This window comes from Prionailurus viverrinus, chromosome A1 (assembly GCF_022837055.1).
Source record: "Prionailurus viverrinus isolate Anna chromosome A1, UM_Priviv_1.0, whole genome shotgun sequence".
Classification (NCBI taxonomy): Eukaryota; Metazoa; Chordata; class Mammalia; order Carnivora; family Felidae; genus Prionailurus; species Prionailurus viverrinus.
In genome coordinates, this window is record NC_062561.1 from 93,557,185 (window position 1) to 93,575,549 (window position 18,365).

Consider the following 18,365-nt stretch of genomic DNA (forward strand, 5'->3'; position numbering starts at 1 on the left):
AAATAATTTTACCCGACTCCAGCCAAACTCCAGCACTGTCCCCAGAGTGGACATTCAGCCGGAGTTGTCGTTATTAATAATTTCCCAGCCAGGCTGTAACTACCGGTGCGAATCAGCCCGCTCCAGGCCCCTCTCCCACCCACCGCCGCAGTCAGGGTTCCGCCAAGGAGATGCTCGGTGTGTGCGCATCAGTGACACCCGCCTTTGCTTTGTCTGTGCTTTGCAGGTGGGGAGGAGGAAGAGGAACAGAAGAGGCGCTGGCGGCCGGCGGCCGCTGAGCAGCCCCCGTACCCTCGAGCAAGCCGCCTCTCCACCGCCGCAGAAGCCAACGGACCTACCCATTGGGGAAGCCAGAGGGCCAGAGCGCCAGAGCCCGGGGACCCGGCGGCCGGGGGCGCCAGCCCCTCATGTTCCGCGGAAGGCGCAAATGTGAGCGGGCGGTAGCTGGGAAAGCCCTCCGCCCCCGCCAGGGGGACCCGGGAAGCCCGAGCGGGCTCCTCCCGCGGACGGTGGGGATCCCCTCCTCCGGCCCCGCCCCCATCCTCCCCCGGCCCCGAGTGCCAAGGCGGTTAACCCTCCCAGCGCCGCAGCGCACTCGGGCCAGAGCGCCGCTCAGCCAATCCCGACTCCCCGGCCCCGGAGCCGAGCGGCGGGGGAATGATCGCGGCGCGGGGCTCGCTCGGAACTCGCAGCGGCCAAACCTGGGCTCAGGCTCCAGGGTTCTCCCTAAGCCCTGCTGCACTGGCGTAGCCAGTCGCCAAACTTTTTCTCTCCTAAGCGGGTGCCCCCGCAGTTATTTGGCGGGCAGCCCGCTGCCCACTCTCCGCGGGACGACTGGGGAGAGGTGGGCGTGAGGCGAGGGGGCTGCTGTTCTGCAGCCCAGCGAGGCGTGCACGCGGGCGGACGAGTGGCAGGGGTTCCGCACTGTCCCCGCGCCTGACCCACTGCTGGGGTGGCCCAACGTGCTGCAGTGCCCGGCGCAGGTGATCTAGACTGCGCGTCCGGCATCAGCTGGGGGGGTGGGGGGAGCGGCGGCGAGGGAGGGAAGGAAGGAGGGAGGCAGGGACGCCCCTTTCTTCTCTCTTTTCCCTGCAGCCCGGCCGCACTGCCTGGGGCTCCCCAGCCGGGTGCTGTTCCCAGGCGCTCCCAAACGGCAGGTGCCCCCCCACCCCCACTCTGCCCTGGCCTGCGCACCCCAGGGTTCTCATCCTGCAGATTCCCTCCTCCCCATCTCTCTTTCACACACGCGCTCCCCTAAGCCGCGCGCGCCGCAAACTCAGTCTCGGTCCCCGCAGGTGATGTCATGCCCATTGTTTTGGTGCGCCCGACCAATCGGACTCTCCGCCTGGATTCTACCGGAGCCGGCATGGGCCCTTCCTCGCACCAGCAGCAGGAGTCCCCGCTCCCGACCATAACGCATTGCGCAGGGTGCACCACCGCCTGGTCTCCCTGCAGCTTTAACAGCCCTGACATGGAAACCCCATTGCAGTTCCAGCGCGGCTTCTTCTCAGAGCAGCCGCCGCCGCCGCGCTCCTCACACCTGCATTGCCAGCAGCAGCAACAGAGCCAGGACAAGCCGTGCCCGCCCTTCGCGTCCCTCCCGCACCCTCAGCACCACCCGCACCTCGCGCACCAGCAGCCGGGCAGCGGCGGCAGCAGCCCATGCCTCCGGTGCAACAGCTGCGCCTCCTCCGGTGCCCCGGCGGCGGGGGCGGGGGCGGGGGATAACCTGTCCCTGCTGCTCCGCACCTCCTCGCCCGGCGGCGCCTTCCGGACCCGCACCTCCTCGCCGCTGTCGGGCTCGTCGTGCTGCTGCTGCTGCTCGTCGCGCCGGGGCAGCCAGCTCAATGTGAGCGAGCTGACGCCGTCCAGCCATGCCAGTGCGCTCCGGCAGCAGTACACGCAGCAGCCGGCGTCCACCTCCCAGTACCACCAGTGCCACAGCCTGCAGCCCGCCGCCAGCCCCACGGGCAGCCTCGGCAGCCTGGGCTCCGGGCCCCCGCTCTCGCACCACCACCACCACCCGCACCCGGCGCACCACCAGCACCACCAGCCCCAGGCGCGCCGCGAGAGCAACCCCTTCACCGAAATAGCCATGAGCAGCTGCAGGTACAACGGGGGCGTCATGCGGCCGCTCAGCAACTTGAGCGCGTCCCGCCGGAACCTGCACGAAATGGACTCGGAGGCGCAGCCCTTACAGCCCCCCGCGCCCGTCGGAGGAGGTGGCTGCGCGTCCTCCCCGTCTGCAGCCGCCGCCGCCGCCGCTTCGTCCTCAGCCCCGGAGATCGTGGTGTCTAAGCCGGAGCACAACAACTCCAATAACCTGGCGCTCTACGGAGCCGGTGGCAGCGGCAGCGCTGGAGGCGGCGGTGGCGGCGGCGGCAGCGGGCATGGCAGCAGCAGTGGCACCAAATCCAGCAAAAAGAAGAACCAGAATATCGGCTACAAGCTGGGCCACCGGCGCGCCCTGTTCGAGAAGCGCAAGCGGCTCAGCGACTACGCGCTCATCTTCGGCATGTTCGGCATCGTGGTCATGGTCATCGAGACCGAGCTGTCGTGGGGCGCCTACGACAAGGTAGGCGCTGGAATCCACTCCCCCCCCCCCCTTTCTCCCCCGCCCCAGCCTTCTGGGGCCGCGGGCCGGACGCTGGGTGGTTGGGGTAAGCACTGGTGGGAACTCTCTGCCGGCGGGTCCGAGCCTCCTCTGGACGGTCGGAGGTGCCAGCCGGGACGGTGAGCACGGCTCGGACGCACCCCTGATCCTCCAGGCAACTCTAGGAGAGGAAGCCTTTCTGTGCGCAGCCAAAGTTCTAGAGGCAGCGAGTGCCCAGCTTATTTGGGCACATTAAATAAGTAGCTCCAGGAGTCAGTGGGGGAAAGCCTGCTCTATTCTTTTATGTGTGCTTGGGATTTCAGAGGCCCCTTTCAACCCAAAGCGCTTAAACTCAGCAATAACTCGCTCTCGGTTTCCAGAGCCGGGATCTGCGCTTGAGTCTGTGATGGCGCGGATGCGCTGCCTGGCCATCCGCCTGCCCTGTTCTCCTCTCCCTTCCCTTTGAGGCCAAGTGATCTGACAGATCACAGAGCCAAGACAGGTACTCCCCTCATCCCCATCCTCCTCCTGGGAGTTCGATTCCAGTTGCTGGGGACTGACTGACCCCCACCCCCGGAAGGTGGTCAAAAGTACTTGTTTCTTAAAAGTGCTTCTGTCTGACTGTGTTGCAGGCGTCACTGTATTCCTTAGCTCTGAAATGCCTTATCAGTCTCTCCACAATCATCCTGCTCGGGCTGATCATCGTGTACCACGCCAGGGAAATACAGGTAACTTGGGCTCTGCTATTTATGAATGACCCAGAGCGCTGCCGCCTGCTTGGACAAGCAGGGCAGCTTTTTCCAAGCCCTTGTGTCCTTGCTTGAGGTTACAGAAGACACACGCTGTAGTCTTGCGTTAGCACCTGACCTGTTCTTTCAAGAAGTTCAAAACAAAACAACACAGCATGTTAACATGCAGTCGCTTCTGGGTTCTACCCTTTAAACCTTTAAGATTTCCCCCTCTATTCTTCAGGTAGATACAGTTCTCTAAATCAGTCACTGCATTTGCTTTCCTTAAGGCCAGTTAGGTGCTAGCCTTAATCGGTAGGGTAAATAAATGTGTATTCTTGATTGGGACACCCACTCCCAGTGGGTGCGTCATTACAGAAGACAGGGTCCATCTCTGTACAGTATTTTTTATAACATAGACATTAGAGAAGAAATGTTTCTTAGAAGAAAATAAGCACATGTTATTCCTAGCTAATATATGTAAATAAGACATGAGAAAAACTCGAACTCTTTCCATATCCCCAAACATTAAAGAAGAAAAAAAATCTGTTCTAAGGTTAGCATACAAATTCTGTATACGTGGTAGTTGGGTCGATTTTTAGCTACAATCATTACATTGCCTTCTTTTTTTTTTAAATATCATTTAAGGGCAAAGGCCACTGCCCTTGTGAGCAGCCTTGTTAGGAAATGTTCTGTTTAAATGCAGCCAGGAACTCTATTGTTAGATTTGGCCATTACTAACAATTTCACAATCCTCGTATAAAATTCGTGGGTCATCTTTGAGTTGTTTACTTGGCTGTAGCCTTCTGTCAGAGGAATAGGAAAGTTTGTGAAGTAAAACAACTAGAGTTTTCAAAAATTAAGCAGGATTTTCCAGTTTGGAATTTACACTGATACGTATTTTCTGATTTTTTTTTTTTTTTTTTTTGTGGGGGGAGCAGTTGTTGAGTATTTTTTGGAACTATTAAACCCTCACATTTAGGATACTTTCCTTTGTAGTTGCCTTTAAATTTAAAACATCATATGGAACTTGCCATTTGAATGATTGAGCATTAATTATAAGTTAAATCAGTTTTAGGTTAGTAATTAGCAAGCACATACCAAACATGGAAGAAACCAATTTTAAGTATCATGCAAACAAAATAAAGACACCCCTGGCCCTAAAGGGGCCTAGAGAATTCCTTCATCCTACTTTAACATTTGCAGAAACTTGGGACAGTGCCACTTTGAAGGGATAAAGTTAGTGAATCAAGAGTGAGAATATTCAAAGGTAAGTCATAAAACTGTACTGGCCGAACAAGGCGAACGCACATTGGAACACTTTAATAATATGCAGAGGGTCGTTTTAATTCAGTGCTTGTGATCGGGGGCTTCTGAGATTCTTTCGGACATTTTTCTTTTTGAAGAAAAGTGAGATCACGACCTGAGCTGAAATCGAGAAGTCAGACGCTTCACAGACAGAGACACCCAGGCGCCCCTCTTTCGAGAACATTTTTTAGCGATACTAAAATATGACTTGACACATAATGAGCATAGCTTCTTGTTTTGACTTTAAGAATAGACACTTGGAGATGGGAGGAACAAAATAGGACTGAATGGTCCTTTGACTCAGTTTACTGATGAGGAATCTGAAATCGTAAGGGGTGAGTAGATTGCCAGATTGCCCAGCAACACAGGGCAGAGTGTGACCAGACCTCCAGCGTCTAGTCCAGATAGCTTCTTTGTCCATGTTTTCTCTCTAAATCTAAAAGTTTGGAATATGGATAGGTTCAATGTATTAAAATCTTCTCAGGTATTTTTTAAAAAATCAAGTAACTGAAAACAAAACTTGGGGACTAGAATGGTTTTATTTCATTCGTCCTGGAAAGAGAGCTTGCTGGTGTGTTTAGTAAGCATTGGCTTTCTCAACATTGGGCTTTCCTTCTGAAAAGCACACAGCTACATGAGCATTCTCTAGGGAGACATTGGATGATATCAAGAGCAAAGTGTCTTCTGCCTGAAAACACTGACTTTTTCAGAATCATTGGGAGGCTTTTGTAAATAACTTAGAGGACTTTGCGAGGAGTGGCCACATGTTAATTATGTGTTGTTAACAATTTCTTTTGATACCATATTAGCACTCTTGAGCCTTCTAGAAACTAATAAAAATACAAGGAATCATATTTTTAAAGATTTTTCACGCTTGGAATTCCATTCACTGGCTCACTTTGAGGACTATTTCCGTTTCATAAATGCACAGATCTATTGATTAGAAGATGTATGGCATGGGTGACAAAATTGAGGACATGAGTTGTTCCTCTAAAACTTGTAAGCACAGTGAACTTCTCTACTGTTAAGGCGATGTAAATATCACAGGATGTTAGATTTTTTAAATTGGGTTTATTTTATATGATATATAGTTTCTGTTAAAGCAGCCACACTGAATTTAAAGATAGATGCTCGGGTAATATCATTTGGTTGTTTTGGGTGTCACTTTTACACTCAGCATTTTATCTGAGGGCGTTTCTTCCTCATGCTGAAGCTGCAAATTCTTATCTGAGTTGCTTTTTAAAATGTATAAATTGGGGAAAGGACTAAATAGACTAAATACACTTGAGGACCCTGAGCTGGAAGTCAAGAGCCAGAAAAACACGTACTAATTTATTGAGATAATAGAGTTAGTGGTATCACCAAAGTAGTTCACCCTGAAGCCCAGTGGAACTAAGTAAGAGCACAGGTTTGTGCATATATGTATGGAAAATGAAGAATTGTTCTTTCTTTCTTTCTTTCTTTCTTTCTTTCTTTCTTTCTTTCTTTCTACCTATTGATGTCACTGCTATAGGTGTATTTCTTTCATAAGTTTTAAGCAAGTAGGAGTTTTTCAGTTTACTGTTAACAGTTCCAAACATACTGAGTTGCTCTGAGTGAAAGAATTCAGCACAGGGGTTATGTTGCTGATCAGAGCATGTCTTTGGATGTAGCATGTGGTCTTAAAAGACAGGTTTTTCCTTTTCCCATTTAGCATACCAGCATGATGATTGGATGGTGAGAGCTAGCTAGTGTGGGTTTCTGGTACATGGTATGATTTCTCACTGCATTCAGGCAAAGCGTGGTAGCCAGAGTTCTGGCTCTCTGTCCACTGGAATTGCTTAACGAAGCTTGGGGAGGCCCTGACATTTCCATGGAGAACCTTGGAAAGTAAGTCAGTGTGACCTTTTATAAAATGTTTATACACACTCTGGCAAAATAAGATGGTTCAGGTGAGTCATGGTCGGAAGTGCCTGAATTAAAATAGTGTGATGAGGAGGCTTTGAAAGAACAGAGCTCAGTGCATTGCAGCTATGGTGTCGTTTTCAGTACCACAGACAGCTCAGTGCACCCGGCCTTAGTTTGTCCTTGCCACTAATTACTTGAATACCCCTCCCCAACCAAAAATGAAATCACTGTGTGTATGTATGTGTGTGTCAGAATGCTTCCATAAAATCAGATTTAGTGGGAGCAGTTTTGCAGCTGAGTAGATATTAGACTTTTTTTTTTCCAGTAGACATTTGGCTTTACTTTCTATATATCCATTGGTAAAGCCAAAGCAGCAACAAAAAAAAATAAACCCTGACCCCGAGAATGAATGATGAATAAATAAACAAACTTCAGTAAATGTGTATGTATCACAGTCTTCTTTTTTTTTTCCAATGTGAATTTATTTATTTTGAGATGGGGCTCTGTGCTGTCAGCACAGAGTCCAATGTGGGGGTCGATCTCATGACCATGAGATCATGACCTGAGCTAAAATCAAGAGTCGGATGCTTAACCAACTGAGCTACCCAGGAGCCCCCACAGTCTTCTGAAAAAGGAAAAACACTGTAGGGACTGCTTTTATATGATTCGGAAAGGTTACCCTTCTTAAGTCTCAGGTCATATAATAGGAAGAACAGAGGTATGATGTCTTGTGACTTTCCTTTTTGCCTCCTCTCCTTCTCCATGGGATTGGGGGCATGTCTTTGATGGAATAAGTACCCAGTCAAGTTCAAATACCCTTTAAGATCTTCAACATCGGAAAATTGGAATGTAGATTCCACTTCATCTTTGCAACTTCAGTATCCTTGAATTTCTTGTGTGGAAGCAATTTTAGATGAAATAGTTGCTTAGTATTTTTGAGAGAGACAAACACAAGATTCTAAATTGGGAAAGAAAGCTCCGTGGACCTCCATCTTTCTGGGTCTCATGGAATTTGGAAGCACTGCAGGTACATACTTGAAAGTTGAAAACATTTTTGTTTGATTCTTGTCTCAGTAACAGTATAATTACATAAGTAGCATTAGAGGAAACACTCATAGTTCTTTTGGTATCTTTTGCAGTGGGATAACTAACTCTTTCTCTTTCAAGTTCACTTTTCAGTGATGGATGACTTAGACCTAAAACTGGAAGAACAGAAATTAAACATTCTTTCTACTTATGCATCTAGGCCACCCAAAGGAGGAAGGAGTGAGTGAGGGCAGGAGCCTTGATCATGTCTGAAGGCTGTGGCTGGAGAGGCGTGGCCAAACACCCATTTAGCAGACTCTGCCTTGCCTTGGGGAGCCTGGGGAGAATGCTCCCTTACCCCCTCCTACAAAGAGAAGGTAGATGCTTCCAGACCATGCAGAAAATATGGCACAGAGTTACCAGTCTTACTCATAAAATAATAATACATGTAGTAATAAAACAGTACAGGAGAATTTAAAATAAATGGGATAGTCACATTTCATATACTCTCAGACCTATTCTTGAGGGGTGACCACTTTTAAGTTTCTCATATACTCTTCCAGAATTCTCACAAATGACTCTTTAGATGTGTTGAGGTACAGACAACCCTTGCTTTTATTCCTTAATATCTCTTGGAGGTTTTTCCTCATCAACACATAGAGGCCTGTCTCGTTCTCTCTTAGCACCGGAATATTATCCCATTTTATGTCTGTACCGTGGTTCACTAATAGGCATTTTGAGTTTTCTAGGTTCTTGCTATTATAAGCAATACCACAAATGAATGTTCTTTTGCATACTGACTTTAATCTACTAATTAGAGTATATGCATATGGTAAATATCCAGGAGTCCGATTGCTGAATCAAAGGGAGTTTGTGTTGTAAATTTTTTTTAAGTTTATTTATTTTGAGAGAAACAGGGACAGCATGAGACGGGGGAGGGACAGAGGGAGAGGGCGAATCCTAAGCAGGCTCCACACTGTCAGTGCAGATCCCAATGCGGGGCTTCAACTCACGAAACTGTGAGATCATGAGCTGAGTGGAAACTCTGTTCAAGAGTCGGTTGGGCCGCTTAGCTTAGCCCACTGAGCCACCCAGGTGCCCCAAGGGCATTTGTGTTTTAAATGGAAAGGCATTACCCACCAGCCCTTCCAAAAGAGTTTATATATTCACTTCTTCCCCACACATTATTCCTCCACAGCGTCATTAACCCTGGAGATTACAAAAAGGAATTTTAAATATCTTTGGCTGTTTGAAGTTCAAAAAGTTCATTTGCCTGAGAACAGATTTTTTTTTTTTTTGGAGAAAAATTTAAGGGCAAAGCTTATGGCCTCCAAAGCTTATTTGCAACATTGTGTGATATCTGGTGGTACCTTATCTGATCTGCTGACAAATAATCACGGGTAAAGATGCTGCCACCAGGGGCAACTGACTATTTGTCACACGTTTTAATGTTTTTACTTAAAACATTTAGAGATGAAGGAAGCTGAAAAAGTAGAAGAAGGAGGGCTTGTGCGTGGGTCCTGAGGTCTCTGCTCTTGTCAACGAGGTAGATGAGGATTGCGGTAGGACTCCAGAAGATAGAGAGGTGGGGAACTCGCCTGAATTGCTTTGTCCTGTGGCGGACAGCTCCGTGGCTGATACCTGCATTGCCAGTAGCTTCTACATCAGTTGTAATGGGACTCTCCGACCCTTTGACTTCGCGTATACGCTGTAGTAACGAAATCACCCAGGACTAATTTTCTCTGCCTGCCTCTGTAAAGATCGCTGCATTATTAATGGGTGTGACGCTAAATAAAGCGATCCTGGTGTGTACAGAGCAGCGTCACAAATGAATGGAGAGTGCAGCTTTAGGTTTACCGCAAGAGGGTTTCCTTGATCTGCCAGCTTGTTTCTGGGCCACGTGTTTGTAGAGCTTGGAAAGAAGGGCACCGTGGGTTGTCCTCGTCCCCAACCACATCTGGCAGGCTGCGCAGAGGGAGCCCGCACTGATTTCACTTCAGGAAGTCACTGCTGGGCAGGATATCAAGTGGTTTTGCGGGGCCACTTTAGGAAAAATTTCTGCTCCAGAAAAAATAATAGGCTGTCTGCTACTTTGGGAGTGTATTTTTAACCTGAAACTCCTTACAAATTCTGTTTGTAAAACCAGAATCTACATGGAAGGGATTATCTGGCCCAGTATCCCACCTTGCATGGGAAATCCCTTTCTGTCATCATAGATGAAAGTGGTCACCCACCTTTCTGCTTGAACCCTTTTCCTGTGAATCGCAGTTTGTGCCCACAAGGCTGGCTGTTCCAGATGGCTGTTAGTTTTAGGAAGATTTTCTTTACATCGAGGTCAAGTCTGGTTTTATTCCTTTCTTGCTTCACATTGTAAAAGTTTTTGAGCCTTGCACATAGGATAGAGAATAAGGACATTCCAAGGACACAGTGTTCGGGAAAGAGGGAAATATTAAGAAACAAAATCCTTGGAAGTCATGATCAGTGCCAGGAAAGGGATAGAAAGGGCCGAGGTAGAACATAATAGGAGGTGTGGGGGGTGGTACACAGCAGACAGGGTAATCAGGGGAGCATTCTCTAAGGATTTGACTTTGAAACTGAGGCATGAAAGAAAAGAAGTCGTCAGCAGTTGGCAGAGTGTGTGGGAACAGTTTGTGCTAAGGCCTCGTGACCAGAAGGAGTTTCCTGCACTTAAAAATGAGAGCAAACCAGTGTGGCCCAAGAGGGTGGAGAATGGTACTGGGTGTGGAGTGACAGGGATGTAGGATTGTGATATTGAAAGGTCTTGAGGCCTTGATAATGATTTGGAGATTCTTTTTTCTTTCCTTTTTTTTGCAAAGTGCATGGCCTCGAAGTCATTAAAGAGTTGGGGCACCTGGGTGGCTCAGTCGGTTACGCATCTGACCCTAGACCTCAGCTCAGTTCATGATCTCACGGTTTGTGAGTTTGAACCCCATGTGGGGCTCTGCACTGACAGTGCAGAGCCCGCTTGAGATTCTCTCCCTCTCTCTGTCCCTTCCCCGCTCATGCACATAAATAAATAAATAAACTTAAAAATATTTGAAGAGGAGGTGGCAGACTAAGCTTTAAGGAGAAAAAAAAAAAAACAACAGAACATTTAAAGCACGGGAGAGTCATGACCCAACATGTTTAAACAGACCTTTTGCTGATGTTCTGAGCAGACTGGTCTGGAGATGATCAGGAGGTTCTTGGGAAGCCATGTCATAGTGAGAGATGTTGAGGAGTAGTCTGACTTGAGACCCATGTTGAAGGTGGAGTGGACTTCCTAGCACCGTGTTGGATGTGACAGGTTAGGACAAGGGATGTCGCAGGGACAGATCCAAGGTTTCTGGTCGGAGCAACTGAGCCTATGGTGCTAGGAGGGGAAGACACACATTTAAAAAAAATTTTTCTTAAATACTTATTTATTTTTGAGAGAGAGATAGAGTCGAGCAGGGGAGGGGTAGAGAGAGGGAGGCACAGAATCTGAAGCAGGCTCCAGGCTCTGAGCCATCAGCACAGAGCCCTGTGCAGAGCTCGAACTCACAAACCACGAGATCGTGACCTGGGCCGAGGTTGGACGCTTAACCGACTGAGCCACCCAGGTGCCCTGGGGAAGACACACATTGAAGGGTAAAGATGCGGAGGCAGGAGTTTGTATTAGCAGAGAACATTTGAAATGCTTCTGATTATACAGGGTTCTGAGGAAAAGTCTGTAGTGGAACTTTAAATGGGTGTGGTCAGCGTAGAGACTTTTTTTTTAGAGAAAGAGGGAGAGAAAGAGCGTGAGCTGGGGAAAGGGACAGAGAGACAGGGAGAGAGAGAATTCTACGCTGAGAGCATGGAGCCCAACACGGGGCTCGATCCCAAAACCTGAGGTAATGACCTGAGCCGAAATCCAGAGTCAGACGCTCAACTGACTGAGCCCCCTTGACACCCCAGTGTAGAGACTTTTTAAAGTCACGGGGATTGGTGAAGGCATTGAGCAAGAATAAAGATGAGGAAGTCAAGAGTTGATCAGCATCTGACATCTATAGGTTGTGTGAAGGAGGAAGAGAAAAAAAGAGGTGAGGTGAAGTGTCCCAGACGAGCAGATGGCAGTCTTGTAAGGAGGGGCGCGGTGCTATGTATCGGATGCTGTGGAGTCTGTTACAGTGGGGTAGAGAAGTACCTTTTGGATGTGGCAAATTTGAAGGTCATTGCTGACCTTGACGCTCAGTTTCAGCGGAGTGGTAGAGACAAAAGACGACAGACTGCAGTTTCCAGTTTAGCAGAATAAATGGATGCCCCCCCCCACCTTCGTAGAATCACAGAGCAAACATTGGTTAGTTCCCCTTAAATGCCCTCCTCATTAAATAGTCCCAGTTTCTTTGAATGTTCCTGATCAGACTTACAATGTCCCTGATCATATTCTTCTGTACTTGCCCTCTGTTGCTGAATTCCCTTTCCAAATAAGAAAGTTAGAAATGTACTCAGCACTTTCAGATGGGATTGTTAACATCCTTTATCAAAGATGCCACATGGTACCGACTGTTGTTGGTCTAAAATGGCCATTGCTCACACAAACCTTGCCAAGTAACACTTGTAAAATTGTTCTTGAACTGAATGTATGGCTCTATATTTATTGACACTCTTCTGTAGCATCTTGGTTTCAGACCTGTGTTTCAGCCTGTCAGAATCATGTGAATCATAATTCCAGTGTTTACTTATTTAGGTTCAGAAAATGCTGGCTATAGAGTTGCTCTGTTGGTGAGACCCAAATGTGTGCTCAATTCTGTTCCAGAAACATGGTCAATATTAGTGGTTCTCCCCCCACACCCGCCCCCGATTTGCACACCTGCCGTTGACACATTTAACTCTTCCTCGGGGCTTCTCGCTAACTGGGAGTTTGAAAAATGTACCCTGGGAACCCGGGCTCAAGGCATGAGTTCATCAGCCACAGCCAGAGCTCGGACATAGGACCTTTTGTGTTGTTAGACATCTGCTCATTCGTGATATTTGGTACAGCCTTAAAAGTAATAGCAACTCTGTGAACCCTGACTATCAGCCAGCCCACATTTCTCTACAAGAATGTCACCAGGGCTAGCAGATCCCTCACTGAATCCACGTATTCCTTGGGAACTGCAGTCTCATGATCTCCAAGTCTAGTGACAGTTAAGTTGACGCACTTACTATTTTAAACTTTGTAATAATGTAGGCTTCATGACCAAATGCCTTTCCTCTTAAAAGTTTCTTTTTCCTTTCCAGATTATAAAATTAATAACTCTTTGTATTAGAAAATTGGCAAAACAGAAGCCATAAGAAACAATGTTTGTGTAGTCCCACCACCTAGAGATAATGATTATTTGTGTTATAATGTATTTATGCAAAGTGGATGGATACGGTATTTGCTTTGTATCTGTATAAAGAAACTTGGATTTCTTTTCATGTAATTTTCTATTGATTTCCCCATGCCATTAAACATTCTTAATAGATCCAATTTTTTCCCCCATCATATGGCTGTAATCAGTTTAATCCTTTTCCTTATTTTGGATACTGAAAAAATAGAAAGAACCTATTTAAGATCATTTTTTTAAAGGTTTTATTTTTAAGTCCTCTCTAAACCCAACATGGGGCTCGAACTCACAACCCTGAGATCAAGAGTCGACTACGCCAGCTGGGCACCCCTGAAATCATTTTTATAATGGTGAGCATCCCTGATGATTTCTTGGGGAAAAATTGCCAAGAGACAAGTTCTTGAGGTCAAGGATATCATTTAAGACAATTGACAGTTTTTCAGATTGTCCTCCCCCAAATTTATATCCTTCCTTTCATTTTTGAAGCGCTTACAAACCACTGTGTTAAGTAACCAATGAAGTTGTTTTCTGGAGTGTCTCTGTCACATTTAGCGGTTAGTATCTTCAGTACTGTGCTACTTCGTGAGTCTGGAAATTTGCTTCTCTGTAGTTGGCTGTGTCTTCCTATTTGCCCATGGTCTTGGCTTCTAAATATCAGCTAACCAGGTTTGTAAAAGGGTATCCCTGTGTAACAATTAAAGTTGATATAGAAATAGTGTGCGAGCCGGCATTGGAAGATAACTTTGTCCCCAAATGTTCCCAGTCTTTTTTATTGTAGGAAGCTATAGAAATCCTAATTTCTGAAATTTTTCTCTGCAAACTTTCCTGCTGAGCGGAGCAATCAGACTCTCCTTTGGGTTGTTTACTGTTTTCCTGCAGCATGCCTCGTGGCTTTGTGTATTGCCTCTGGAGCCATTCTGTCTGGGCTCATACCCAGCTCTGCCACTAATTAGCTGTGTGACCTTGGACAAGTTACTTACTCTCTCTGTACTTGAGTTTCCCTGTCTGTAAAAAGAGAAATACAGAGTATGTCTCTCATCGGGCGGTTATGAAGATTACGTGAGTTTATATATACATTATGGCACTTAGTTAATATAAAATATATATATATATACACACACACACACACACACACACACACACACACACACACACGTGTGTGTGTATGTATGTATATATCTATGAAGGAATTGGAAGCCCAGCTTCTCTGGGCTTTGGGAAACAGTGATGAATTTTTCTTTGTTTCTTTGTTTCTTTGTTTCTTTCTTTCTTTCTCTCTCTCTCTCTCTTTCTTTCTCTCTTTTTCTTTCTTTCGCAAGTCTTATAAGTGGGAGCAGAAAAAAAAAGGTGGGCATTTGGACAGTGTTCATTAGTTTAACAGTCTAGAGTGTGTGTGTCTGTTTTTTTTTTTTTTTTTTAATAAAAGCTTTGATATCTACTGAGGACAGCCAGTATTTTTTTTTTTTTTTTGAACCGAGATACTTCACATTCTCCCTTTGGGCATGTTGGCTACCTGAGAAGGTAAGTGCTCATTTTTGCTGTTAGGTTTCAGGTCTGTAAACGAGTGTGAAAGTACTGTAATCTTATGGCCAACAGTTTTTACCAAAATAGCCATCCCCACCCCTCCCTGCCCCCAAAACCTGCCATACATGTGGCTTCATGCTGGAAGTAAGGCTCTTTGTGAGCTAAGTGTATCCAGGTCATAGCTGATGGCATCTCCTCATCACTAATGAGGACCCTGGTGACTTAAAAGAGTTAAATGAGGTGCTTTGAAAAGTAAGCAAAGGGAATAATTTGGATAATGGAAAATTCTGGTGTTAAATCCCTACTGAAAGGATAGGGGTAGTAAACAGCCAAAGACATACGTGTAAAAGACATAATTGACAGCATTTCTGTGGGCATTCATCGTAGGGCTACAGGATATGTAAATCAAAAGCACTTTTTCTTTCCTGCCCTGGATTTGTCTCTGGCAAGAGTTTTGCTTAGTACATCACAGTGCTTGGAGAACAGTGGTCTGAAGGAATGGAGAATTTTTGTGCGTAAATATGACAAGTAACATCTCTCAAAGTATTCTTGGTACACTGATTGGATTGACTTTTTCTCAGGGAGCTTGTGTCTTCTCTTCTGTTTCATGTCAAATAATTATTAGTTGAGTCTGTTTGATGCCAGTCTCTCTTTTTGAATGATGTGTTGTTGATGGGTGAGTTTTTGGACTTTGCTTTTTGAATCTGTAAAACATGTTAGGATTCAGACATCATAAACATTGAACTGAACTATTGTAGACAGGTTTTAACAGTCGGTATCTACAGGACTAATTTGTCCTTTGCTTTCTTGAGTATTTGGAGCATATTGGCCCAATAATGCATTTAGCCATAGTGGTTTTTATTTTTAATTTTTTTATGTTTCTTTATTTGTTTTGAGAGAGACAGAGACAGCGTGAGCAGGGAAGGGACAGACAGAGAGGGAGAGAGAGAATCCCAAGCAGGTTCTGTGCTGCCAGCGCAGAGCCAGATGTGGGTCTAGAACTCATGGAACTGTGGGATCATGACCCTAGCTGAAACCAAGAGTTGGATGCTCAGCCGACTGAGCCTCCCAGGTACCCTATCCATAGTAGTTTTACTCAATAGGTGTTAAGAAGGAGTTGTTTCCAAGTCATCTGACTACTGAGATTTGGTTATGTAGTTTTTATTGTATTGTCACTGAGGTAGTCTTCTTTCTTTCTGGAAGCTTCCAAGGAAATTCTATGTAATAGTTGTATATTAGTTTTGACACAAACATACTGAATTTTGGGGAGGAAGTGAAAGACACTTACCATGGTTTTGACCTTGGATCATGGTTTTCTGAGAATAGAGTCTACTGTCATGAGTGTTTAAAAAAACACATGGGTACTAATTCTTACAGTGCTGAACTTTTTGCTAGGTGGCTAAAGGAAATTGTGTCTTAGTATTGGATTTATTCTTAAGATTATGTGTTATTTAAAATATTGAAAAATAATAATTAGGCTGAATGTTTATTGAGGCTGCATGCATATAATGTGACATAGAATGATGGCCATGGGGTTTATAATAGTCACCTCATGCTTTTCAAAGGCACATCTTGTACTTCTAGGCATATACCCAAGCAAAGCTTTTGACTGAAAACTTTGTGTGGATTTAGCTATGAAATTTTAAGGCTATAAGTTTTGGCTTTTAGAAACTCGCCATTGGTCAATTTTTCACATCGGTAAATCTTCCTATACTCGGGAAAAAAGTTGTTATATCAAAGAGCATGGATTGCTGTCTGTCTTGAAGTGAGAATGGCTTAAGATGTATTTATGTAGTTAAGTACGCTGTTAGTTGAAAGCTTTAGCTCACTGCTTAAACCTGTGGCTGATGTTGCAAACTTTGATGCTGTTGAAAAATACTTTGAATAGAATCTCTACTGCTTTCTCATTAGAATTTCAGTCCAGAACCTCACTATTTGTTCACATTTACCAATATCAAAAAGGATACTTCATGAAAGTGCCCTTGGCCAGACTTCCAAAAATTAAGCAGTAGTGATACAAAGCGAAATCTCTAATATGCTTTTTTGGGGGGTTGGGGGGAAGCCATAGCATTTGCATTTAGGGATGAAAACTATTTTAAAAAAATTTTCTTGGGGCATGTAGGTGGCTCAGTCAGTTGAGCATCCAACTGTTGGTTTCGGCCCACTTCATCATCTCAGGGTTCGTGGGTTCAAGCCCCACATCTGGCTTTGGGCTGGCAATGCAGAGCCTGCTTGGGATTCTCTCTCTCTCTCTCTCTCTGCTTCTCTCCCTCTCCCTCTCCCTCTGTCCCTCCCTAGCTTGTGCTATCTCTGTCTCTCTCAAAATAAATAAATAAAACTTAAAAAAAATTTTCTTGATTTGGAACTCACTGATTGGCTCTAGTAGATTTCTTATATCACTTCAGAAAGATTCTACCTTCTGTATTTTTTGTTTTCTTCAGCATATCTACTTTACACAATCTCTTTCATCTCCTGTGACAACCACACCTATTTTTTCAGTTGTTGCGCTCTGGCCGTGTTCTGCTTCACATCTCGGATGTGTCCCCTGGGTGTCCCTTGCGTTGGGGGGTGAGGATCTAGCCCGCTCGCTGTCATGTTCACGGGCTTGCTTAGTCTGGTACCTTGTACACACAGATTGCTTCCCTGGCAGCTATTTTAAACTGATGTATCCAAGTCCTTTTCATGGCAGCATTATGTACCTGGCCACAGGGGGAAAGCAGATGTGCATGTAGGACTTAGTCCCTCAAGCCTGTGTCAGAACATCCCAGGTGGGGACCGCACAGCACTGTCAGTGGCAAACATTTATCCTGCTGCAAAAAGGTCTTCTCGGCACCATCGGACAGGAGTACACATGGCCACAGGGAGATGCTCCCTGTGATGGAGGGTGGGTTGAAGGCTCATTTTCAAGACCTGAATTAGGACGCATTGCCACATGGGAACACATTCCACAATTGCAAAGGAAGAGAGTCATCGGGGAGGCTGGTGGGGTGGAGGTGCTGAGCTCAGGCACCCCTGTGATGCTTGCTCGCTGCATTCCCAGGCTGCATGTGAACTTTGGTTCATTTGCTCTCAGATCCTTTCTCCTCTCTTGGTGTAGTGATGACGTGTACATTGTCAGTGGGGTCAGAGCAGTTCATGCTCTTTTTACCCGTTTTTATTCTTCTTAACCACACTGGAGGGCATTCCACAGAAGGGCTACAGTCTCTTCCTCCTTCCCAAGAAGAAGAGCAGGGTGTTAAAATCATCTCATTGACTTTGTTTCAGTTTTTCCTGTTGGATCTTTTCTGCTGAGAAGCAGCCTTCCCTCCCCAGCAGTCTCCGAGGCCCCAGCTGGATGTGTTTACATTATCCATTCCTCTCAGCTCCCCTAGCCTTGTTACCATGTGGGAATATTCTGGGGGAACACACGCTGCGTTTTGAGATTTCCAGGCACGGCAGGATTCCCTAACCAACTCTGATCCTAAAGGACAGGGTTGTGGATACAGGCTGATCTCTGATACCCTTGGGGGCTTGACTGCTGTGGGAGGCATGACATAGAGACATCCTTAATATATAGGCTTACAAACATGAACATTTTCTGGTCATAGCGGGATGGGACCTTCTCTGGCAGTTGTATTTGCGTTGCCTGTGAAAACGTTGTGAAAAGTAGAAGAGCTGTTGCCTGTAGGGGAAGATGCTATTTGGTGGGGCCTATCGCTGTCCAGCGGGGTTCGGTTATGACGCAAAGATGCGCCCCCCCAGGGGATAGGAGAGGAAGAGCTGTTGGCGGACACCTGTCTAAACAGCCACAGGTGCTGCTGGGAAGCAGCCCACTGAGCCTTTAAGAACCCTGCCTCTGCATCCAAACAGATTGGAATCAGAACTTGGCCTCACCCTGCATGGCCATGAAAAGAAAAAGGGACCCCTCTCAGCCTTAGTTTCTGTGTCTGTAAAATGGACATATAATTACACCCCTCTCATTAGGCT

The 18,365-nt window shown here is 46.2% G+C and overlaps 1 protein-coding gene across 1 annotated transcript in view; it reads left to right on the forward strand.

The window, feature by feature from the left end:
• The first annotated feature begins 239 nt into the window (after positions 1-239).
• Positions 240-18,365, forward strand: part of KCNN2 (potassium calcium-activated channel subfamily N member 2) — a 159,052-nt gene continuing 140,926 nt past the window's right edge. The window contains exons 1-3 of the mRNA XM_047861190.1: positions 240-429; positions 1,296-2,575; positions 3,226-3,321. Of these exons, the coding sequence (XP_047717146.1) occupies positions 408-429; positions 1,296-2,575; positions 3,226-3,321 (1,398 nt within the window). The 5' untranslated portion in view covers positions 240-407. The remainder of the gene's footprint in view (positions 430-1,295; positions 2,576-3,225; positions 3,322-18,365) is intronic.